The sequence below is a fragment of the Procambarus clarkii genome, chromosome 31 (assembly GCF_040958095.1).
Source record: "Procambarus clarkii isolate CNS0578487 chromosome 31, FALCON_Pclarkii_2.0, whole genome shotgun sequence".
Taxonomy (NCBI): domain Eukaryota; kingdom Metazoa; phylum Arthropoda; class Malacostraca; order Decapoda; family Cambaridae; genus Procambarus; species Procambarus clarkii.
Genome location: NC_091180.1, coordinates 34197863 through 34207862, shown reverse-complemented (window position 1 = coordinate 34207862; position 10000 = coordinate 34197863). Strand labels below are relative to the sequence as shown.

The window sequence follows — 10000 nt, the reverse complement described above, 5'->3', positions numbered from 1 at the left end:
AGTGGTGGTGGTGGTGGTGGTGCTAGTGGTAGTGGTGGTCGTGGGGCTAGTGGTGGGGCTAGTGGTGCTGGTGGTGGTGGGGCTAGTGGTGGTGGTGGTGGTGGGGCTAGTGGTGGTGGTGGTAGGGCTAGTGGTGGTGGTGGTGGTGGTGGGGCTAGTGGTGGTGGTGGTAGGGCTAGTGGTGGTGGTGGTGGTGGGGCTAGTGGTGGTGGTGGTGGTGGGGCTAGTGGTGGTGGTGGTGGTAGGGCTAGTGGTGGTGGTGGTGGTGGGGCTAGTGGTGGTGGTGGTGGTGGGGCTAGTGGTGGTGGTGGTGGTGGGGCTAGTGGTGGTGGTAGTGGGGCTAGTGGTGGTGGTGGTGGGGCTAGTGGTGGTGGTGGTGGTGGGGCTAGTGGTGGTGGTGGTGGTGGTGCTAGTGGTAGTGGTGGTGGTGGGGCTAGTGGTGGTGGTGGTGGTGGGGCTAGTGGTGGTGGTGGTGGTGGGGCTAGTGGTGGTGGTGGTGGTGGGGCTAGTGGTGGTGGTGGTAGGGCTAGTGGTGGTGGTGGTGGTGGTGGGGCTAGTGGTGGTGGTGGTAGGGCTAGTGGTGGTGGTGGTGGTGGGGCTAGTGGTGGTGGTGGTGGTGGGGCTAGTGGTGGTGGTGGTGGGGCTAGTGGTGGTGGTGGTGGGGCTAGTGGTGGTGGTGGTGGGGCTAGTGGTGGTGGTGGTGGTGGGGCTAGTGGTGGTGGTGGTGGGGCTAGTGGTGGTGGTGGTGGTGGGGCTAGTGGTGGTGGTGGTGGTGGGGCTAGTGGTGGTGGTGGTGGGGCTAGTGGTGGTGGTGGAGGTAGGGCTAGTGGTGGTGGGGCTAGTGCTGCTGGTGGTGGGGCTAGTGGTGGTGGTGGTGGGGCTAGTGGTGGTGGTGGTAGGGCTAGTGGTGGTGGTGGTGAGGCTAGTGGTGGTGGTGGTGGGGCTAGTGGTGGTGGTGGTGGTGGGGCTAGTGGTGGTGGTGGTGGGGCTAGTGGTGGTGGTGGTGGTGGGGCTAGTGGTGGTGGTGGTGGGGCTAGTGGTGGTGGTGGTGGTGGGGCTAGTGGTGGTGGTGGTGGGGCTAGTGGTGGTGGTGGTGGTGGGGCTAGTGGTGGTGGTGGTGGGGCTAGTGGTGGTGGTGGTGGTGGGGCTAGTGGTGGTGGTGGTGGGGCTAGTGGTGGTGGTGGTGGGGCTAGTGGTGGTGGTGGGGCTAGTGGTGGTGGTGGTGGGGCTAGTGGTGGTGGTGGTGGTGGGGCTAGTGCTGCTGGTGGTGGGGCTAGTGGTGGTGGTGGTGGGGCTAGTGGTGGTGGTGGTAGGGCTAGTGGTGGTGGTGGTGGGGCTAGTGGTGGTGGTGGGGCTAGTGGTGGTGGTGGTCCTTGGGGTCGTGGTGGCCCTTGTAGTTCTGGTGGCCCCCTAGAGGTAGTGGTGGCCCCCTAGAGGTAGTGGTGGCCCCCTAGAGGTAGTGGTGGCCCCCTAGAGGTAGTGGTGGCCCCCTAGAGGTAGTGGTGGCCCCCTAGAGGTAGTGGTGGCCCCCTAGAGGTAGTGGTGGCCCCCTAGAGGTAGTGGTGGCCCCCCTAGAGGTAGTGGTGGCCCCCTAGAGGTAGTGGTGGCCCCCTAGAGGTAGTGGTGGCCCCCTAGAGGTAGTGGTGGCCCCCTAGAGGTAGTGGTGGCCCCCTAGAGGTAGTGGTGGCCCCCTAGAGGTAGTGGTGGCCCCCAGGCCCGAAATGGCCTCAAAGGCACCGGTGGCCGTGTAGTTCGTCGTGCTTCCCAGCGATATATCTGACTCTCAGCCAGCTGGGGAACGTCAATGAACGTACTGACGCCCGAACGACGTTCATCGCCCCGACGAACGGACGACGTCCATGGCCGGGAACGGACGACGCCCATGGCCGGGAACGGACGACGCCCATGGCCGGGAACGGACGACGCCCATGGCCGGGAACGAATGAACGACCAGAACGCAAACCTTCGCCAGCGTTCAGTTCTGCTTTGTCCGATATTAATGGCTCCCTGACCTTCCTGCGTTGTTTAACGTTCGTAAACATGAGTGGCGCTAGAGCCCCCTGGCCGTAGAGCGCCGGTTTAGAGCCCGGGCTCTAGACCCGCTGACGAAGCGCCTTAGGCTTCTTATATTTATTATGTAGTTACAGGCCGCTAAATCTTCCCGCGATGAGCCGATAGTGTCGTTATCGCAGTGTAAAATAATAGTAATTTCGATCTCAAGATTTGCAACGTAATTTACGGAAAATTGGCAAAGAGGATTTACGAGAGAACGTTTGTAAATCAGCCTTACTAACGAATACCGGATCGTAAGTCAAACAAGCGGTGGTTCGTGTTATAAACTCGGTACAACACACAGTGTTACTTTCGTGAAGAGATTCGTGGCTCTTGCATAACAAGAGTGGATAAAAAGCGACTTTACACGAAATCAATTAGGAAAAAAATTTATTAGTCACGAATCTTTACGTAAATTCCTTGAGACCTAATTTTGGAGGCCCTAAATACCCAGAGAATGGGAAGGGATAATTAAGAAAACGCCACTTAAGCCTATATAAGCCTATATAAGAACTTAAGACTATATAGCACTTGGAAGGGGTCAGAAATAAGGATTTGGGAGGGGACAGGGGTAAGGAATAGTGCCCAACCACTTGTAAACGGTCTCGGGGGATTGAACGCCGACCTGCATGAAGCGAGACCGTCGCTCTACCGTCCAGCCCTAAGTAATACAGTGAACCAGGGTTCTAATTTTAAATAAACATAGAACAAAGGCATTTCAAAACTAGGACATTGGGTTCAATGGTTCTAATCTATTATACACTTGTTCTTCGCGTACAACTCTTATCCAGTATAAAAAATGAAAGCCGTTTGAATTTAGCTTTACTGAATATAAATTATAAATTTAATACTGTCTAGTATGTTAGAAATGGTCAAGTTTTCTGTATAATATTGATGGGCTGTCATCAGCCTGACGGCTGAGTAAACAGCACTCGGGATTCGTAGCCTTTAGGTTCCGGGTTCAATCCCCCCCCCCCCCCCCGCGAAGGCGGGAACAAATGGGCAGAGTTTCCCTCACTCTGATGCACCTGTTCACCTAGCAGTAAAAAGTTACCTGGGAGTTAGACAGCTGTTACGGGCTGTTTCCTGGGGGTGTGTAGCGCACACACACACACACACACACACACACACACACACACACACACACACACACACACACACACACACACACACACACACACACACGCACGCAACCCCCACACACACGAAGGGCTTCGAGATGAAAGAGCAAAACTCTCAGATCTCCGAGATCAAATTTTTTCCACGATTCGTCAAAAGGTAAACACCAGCTATCACGAGAGAGCGAGAGGTCCCCAGGGACCCACTAGCCAAGACCGCCGTCACAACTCTATACCCTACGCCAGCAGGACCGAAGGTCGTGCTTGGCGTGTCGTGTGGCCCAGCTAGAACCATACCTCAAACACAACCTGATTAACTCTATTGGCTGTTGTTGAGCTTTCACCGATATAGACATTAGCTCTTGGCGCTGGCCTGGAGAGACGTCGGGTCTTGTATACTGTCTTCCTAGACAGGTAATTGAAACAGCACGCTCTGCTGGGTGCTGGGCAGTCTGCTCTGCTGGGTGCTGGGCAGTCTGCTCTGCTGGGTGCTGGGCAGTCTGCTCTGCTGGGTGCTGGGCAGTCTGCTCTGCTGGGTGCTGGGCAGTCTGCTCTGCTGGGTGAGCTGGGCAGTCTGCTCTGCTGGGTGCTGGGCAGTCTGCTGTGCTGGGTGCTGGGCAGTCTGCTCTGCTGGGTGCTGGGCAGTCTGCTGTGCTGGGTGCTGGGCAGTCTGCTCTGCTGGGTGCTGGGCAGTCTGCTCTGCTGGGTGCTGGGCAGTCTGCTCTGCTGGGTGCTGGACAGTCTGCTCTGCTGGGTGCTGGGCAGTCTGCTCTGCTGGGTGCTGGGCAGTCTGCTCTGCTGGGTGCTGGGCAGTCTGCTCTGCTGGGTGCTGGGCAGTCTGCTGTGCTGGGTGAGCTGGACAGTCTGCTCTGCTGGGTGCTGGGCAGTCTGCTCTGCTGGGTGCTGGGCAGTCTGCTGTGCTGGGTGAGCTGGGCAGTCTGCTCTGCTGGGTGCTGGGCAGTCTGCTCTGTTGGGTGCTGGGCAGTCTGCTCTGCTGGGTGCTGGGCAGTCTGCTCTGCTGGGTGCTGGGCAGTCTGCTCTGCTGGGTGCTGGGCTGTCTGCTGTGCTGGGTGCTGGGCAGTCTGCTCTGCTGGGTGCTGGGCAGTCTGCTCTGCTGGGTGCTGGGCAGTCTGCTCTGCTGGGTGCTGGGCAGTCTGCTCTGCTGGGTGCTGGACAGTCTGCTCTGCTGGGTGCTGGGCAGTCTGCTCTGCTGGGTGCTGGGCAGTCTGCTCTGCTGGGTGCTGGGCAGTCTGCTGTGCTGGGTGAGCTGGACAGTCTGCTCTGCTGGGTGCTGGGCAGTCTGCTCTGCTGGGTGCTGGGCAGTCTGCTGTGCTGGGTGAGCTGGGCAGTCTGCTCTGCTGGGTGCTGGGCAGTCTGCTCTGCTGGGTGCTGGGCAGTCTGCTCTGCTGGGTGCTGGGCAGTCTGCTCTGCTGGGTGCTGGGCAGTCTGCTGTGCTGGGTGAGCTGGGCAGTCTGCTGTGCTGGGTGAGCTGGGTGCTGGGCAGTCTGCTGTGCTGGGTGAGCTGGGTGCTGGGCAGTCTGCTGTGCTGGGTGAGCTGGGTGCTGGGCAGTCTGCTGTGCTGGGTGAGCTGGGTGTTGGGCAGTCTGCTGTGCTGGGTGAGCTGGGTGCTGGGCAGTCTGCTGTGCTGGGTGAGCTGGGTGCTGGGCAGTCTGCTGTGCTGGGTGAGCTGGGTGTTGGGCAGTCTGCTGTGCTGGGTGAGCTGGGTGCTGGGCAGTCTGCTGTGCTGGGTAAGCTGGGTGCTGGACAGTCTGCTTAGCGTCCCCGCGGCCCGGTCCTCGACCAGGCCTCCTTTTTGTTACACACCCCCAGGAAGCAGCCCGTAGCAGCTGTCTAACTCCCAGGTACCTATTTACTGCTAGGTGAACAAGGGGGTATCAGGGTGAAAGAAACTCTGTCCATTTGTTTCCGCCTCCACCGGGGATCGAACCCGGAACCTCAGGACTACGAATACCGAGCGTTGTTCACTCAGCCGTCAGGCCCCCCATAGCGTAAGCCATGGTGTCTTACGCTACCATTCTCTGATATATATATATATATATATATATATATATATATATATATATATATATATATATATATATATATATATATATATATCAGAGAATGATGTGTGTTCGTTGGGGGTCAAGAAATATATTAATTTCTTAATGTGAATATCTACCATGATAATTTCTACCATGAGAATATCTACCATAAGAATATCTACCACGATAATATCTACCATAAGAATGTCTTCGAGGGTATTAGCTACCACGAGATTATCTACCAGGCGAATATCTACTGTGAGAATATCTACTATGAGATTACTTTCTATAAATATACCTTTCATGTGAATATCTACCAGCTGAATATCTACCATTAGAATATCTACCATTTTTATTATGAGTAATAAGTGCGAGAAGGTTACTCCATGAGTCATCACCACAGGTGTTGACTCTCAAGAGTCATCACCACAGATGTTGACTCAAGAGTCATCACCACAGATGTTGACTCTCAAGAGTCATCACCACAGGTGTTGACTCTCAAGAGTCATCACCACAGATGTTGACTCTCAAGAGTCATCACCACAGGTGTTGACTCTCAAGAGTCAACACCACAGATGCTGACTCTCAAGAGTCATCACCACAGATGTTGACTCTCAAGAGTCATCACCACAGGTGTTGACTCAAGAGTCATCACCACAGATGTTGACTCAAGAGCCATCATCCCAGATGTTGACTCTCAAGAGTCATCACTACAAGTGTAGCCATTTCTCGAGCTAACAGAATTTCTCAAACTTTAGAACCACCCGTTACCTATAATTACCCAAGATACATATATACATTTAACTTTTCCTAACTTTAAACTGCGTCAATCATAAAACAATAACTCCCCCCAGCTAGCATGTTCAATGGCAGAATAAATAATTTCTTGCACATAATTCGAAATCATGTTACAGTATATTAAACTAAATTCAGGGGTGCAAATTCTATGCTTCTCAGAAGATCGGTAATTTAAACCAGTTTATTGTAAAATGTTGTTGACGGCCAGACAAGTATATACGAATATATATATGTATATTTATATATATAAAATAAAACTGGTTTCACCCCTTGAGTGAGACGTGTTTGAGATTTCATGTGTAAGGCTGCTGCTTGTATATCTCCTGAGGTGTTGTTATATATGTTTATTGAGGGCATATTTATTAACTCTCAACACACAAGCAATATTTTAGCGTAGTGGGAGTCTATATGTTTGCGTGGCTCCTGCCCTGCTTGCTTGCTCGCTTGCTCTTATCTATCCACTGTTGACTAAGGTCTTCATATTATATATTATATATGTGTGTGTGGGGGGGGGGGAACTGTTTTGAAGAATTAGAGAATGGTGAACGTGTTTTCGGCTCAATTCGCGTTCATTAGAGGAAGATAGAGTGTGGAGCTCTCACCTTCACTCTCTATCTTGCTCTCATGTAGGTGAATTGAGCCGAAAATGCGTTCAGCATTCTTTAATTCTTCAAAAGTGTTTTTTTTTCCGCATTCTTGGATCAGTTTTTGTGATCGTTGTTGCATATTATATATATATATATATATATATATATATATATATATATATATATATATATATATATATATATATATATATATATATATGCAGACGGCGATGAGTCACAATAACGTGGCTGAAGTATGTTGACCAGACCACACACTAAAAGTTGAAGGGACGACGACGTTTCGGTCCGTCCTGGACCATTCTCAAGTCGATTGTGATGAGGAGGAAGGGACAGGCAATAAATAGGCAAGAGAAAGCTGAGGAGGAAAGTAAGGTGTAGGGGATAGTAGTAATAATGAGAACTGCAGAAGTCCTATTGGCCCATACGAGGCAGCTCCTATTATAACCACCGAATAAGGAGATAGTAATAGGAAAAAGAAGAGGATAGCAAGGGAGCGTAGGAGAAGACAATGAACAGAAAAAGAGGAGAAAAGAGAAAGAAAAGGAAAGAGAAAGAAAGATAAATGGAAGGGCTAATCTCAATATATATATATATATATATATATATATATATATATATATATATATATATATATATATATATATATATATATATATATATATATATATATATATGTCGTACCTAACAGCCAGAACGCACTTCTCAGCCTACTATTCAAGGCCCGATTTGCATAATAAGCCAAGTTTTCATGAATTAATGTTTTTTCGTCTACCTAACCTACCTAACCTAACCTAACCTAGCTTTTTTTGGCTACCTAACCTAACCTAACCTATAAAGATAGGTTAGGTTAGGTTAGGTAGGGTTGGTTAGGTTCGGTCATATATCTACGTTAATTTTAACTCCAATAAAAAAAAATGACCTCATACATAGAGAAAAGGGTTGCTTTATCATTTCATAAGAAAAAAATTATTGTAAATATATTAATTCAGAAAAACTTGGCTTATTAGGCAAATCGGGCCTTGAATAGTAGGCTGAGAAGTGAGTTCTGGCTACTAGGTACGACATATATATATATATATATATATATATATATATATATATATATATATATATATATATATATATATATATATATATATATATATATATATATATATAAAATTTGTGAGGGTACCACCTCTGGTGCTAATGTGGGGACCCATAGCCTCGGAGAAGAAAATAAAAAGTATTCAGAGGAGACCTTGTGGTTTCTCACTGAACACTAATATTATCTTCTACCACCCCCATTCTTTTGTATGTACACATATATATTTGCTTTATTTGAACTTTGTTATAAAAAAGGAGTTACATATAGGATACAAAGATGGTTATCATAGGTTGTCGAGTTCCTCCAGCTCCTCAGATGGCGGGCAGGAACCCTGGATGGAGTGCGCATTTCCCCTCTGTATCGCCACGCTGAGGCGCTGGAAAAGAAAGCTGGCAGCTCTAGGGTCCCTTGTTGTTTCAATGAGCCTAGAACCCAGTTCCTTCAAAAAACTGGTAGCACTTTTACCCCAGGCGCCGAGTGTCTCAGAAGCAATGGGGACAAAATTGTAGTGGTGATCCAGTTCTCTATACTTACGAGATTTGGCTGCTTCCCTGTGGGTGGCAGCGCCACCTGGTTGTGCAACACTGAGGTTAATGTAGGTGTGAGCCAGGGTTGATACGCACGTGTAGTCCCATACCAACTGCTTGCCATTCTTCCAGGGGTTCACTGTGATACCATCCGGGCGACCAATAAGAGCATCAGAGTTACGAGGCGTTAGGTAACGGGGCTCTCTTTCAGCTGGGCATCCAGCTGTGGTGAGGCTCCTCTTGATGATGTCGTTAACGTCACTGTGCCTCGAGTGCCATCCCCCTGTGCTTTGGCAGAGTAGGCCATGGTGGCCGTACCTGTCGGCCACCATCTCGCCGCAAATACACCTATATTTGGTGTGATTGGGGCAACAAGGCGAAGGGCCACAGCAATTCGGAGGGCGTGTGGTGTGAGACGCATGCCAGTTGCCGACATTGGGGTTGCTAACAGGAAATCCCCTGCATGTGGTGCTGCTACTGCTGTGAGGCGAGCAATGTCGTGTTGTGTTGTTGCAGCACCCAGGCACTCTGCAGCAACTTGGTCTACAATGGGGCCATCCCAGCTGGATTGCTTGTGGGCTTTTGGGGATGGTGGTTGAGGTGATGGGCCCGCACGAGAGGCCCACTCTGTGGCACAGCGTGTAAAATTGGGATCATGTACACCTGCCAGCTGATGTAAGTGGGCAGGTAGAATTTCCTTCACAAGGTCGTCGGATGCTGATAAGGAGGACAGGAAGGCTGGAACAGCGGTTTGCGTTGCTGTTCGAACTCCGAGGCCCCCAAGTCTTACGGGAAGAGAGGCTTGTTTCCACTGTAGGTCATCAAGAGAGAGGTTAAGGGCTTTTTCTAGCATTGATTTCAGTAACCAGTCATACTCACTTAGTTTTTGGCTACTGTAAGATGGTGAACACCTCAGAAAGTAGGTTAACCTGGGGAGGGACAGACATCTGGTGATGAGGTAGAGTGCATCATGAGCATCAATATCCTCAATCCTCCCATCCATCCTCTTAAGGTCGGCGATTTTCTTATCAAGGAACTCATCGATGGCTTTCAACCCCAGGGGAGCTCCTAGGAGTGTGCTGTCTTCAGGTTTAGTTTTATGGATATTTGGCAGAAGACCCTCTATTCTCTCTACGATGCCCTGGTTGGAACATATTATTTCACATTTAGAAGGGTTCAGGGTGAGGCCTAAAACTGCACCTTGCTCCTGGATTTTTCTGATGTCCTCCAGGAGGGAGTCTTGGGAACCAGCTAGGGTACCATCATCCAAGAACCAGATGTTAAGCTCGCTGGACAGGACCTCTGTGACTTGTTTGATGACTAAGCAGAAAAGGAGAGGAGCAAGGGGGTCACCCTGTTGGACGCCTTCTCGCGAGTCAATTTCATGTTCGCCAAAAAGTAGCTTAAGGTCCATACTGTAGCATGAATGTACAAAAGGGTAGAGGGAAGGGAAATGACTATGAAAGTTTATATATATATATATATATATATATATATATATATATATATATATATATATATATATATATATATATATATATATATATATATATATATATATAAACTAACTTCTGGTTGGTATCGAGAGGGACTCCGAGTTCCTTCCCCACCGTTTGGCGCGTCGTTGACATGAAGTTCTTATGGACTAGTTTAAGGGGTAGGGACAGATTATATCGCGCTGGTCGCTTCATCACAGATACTATAATGTTATCCACCTTTCTGTTAATATCTTCTGCATATCCGTTGTTGGCTAGCACGTTCCTCA

General features: G+C 49.7%; 1 protein-coding gene across 1 annotated transcript in view; it reads right to left on the bottom strand.

Moving 5' to 3' along the window:
* Positions 1–8671, bottom strand: part of LOC123758932 (mucin-5AC-like) — a 17509-nt gene extending 8838 nt beyond the window's left edge. Inside the window, exons 1-3 of the mRNA XM_069334275.1 lie at positions 8554–8671; positions 5353–5543; positions 3407–4909 (exon numbers count right to left, since the gene is read on the bottom strand). Coding sequence (XP_069190376.1) covers positions 3407–4909; positions 5353–5543; positions 8554–8671 — 1812 coding nt within the window. The remainder of the gene's footprint in view (positions 1–3406; positions 4910–5352; positions 5544–8553) is intronic.
* Between the last annotated feature and the right edge of the window lie 1329 nt (positions 8672–10000).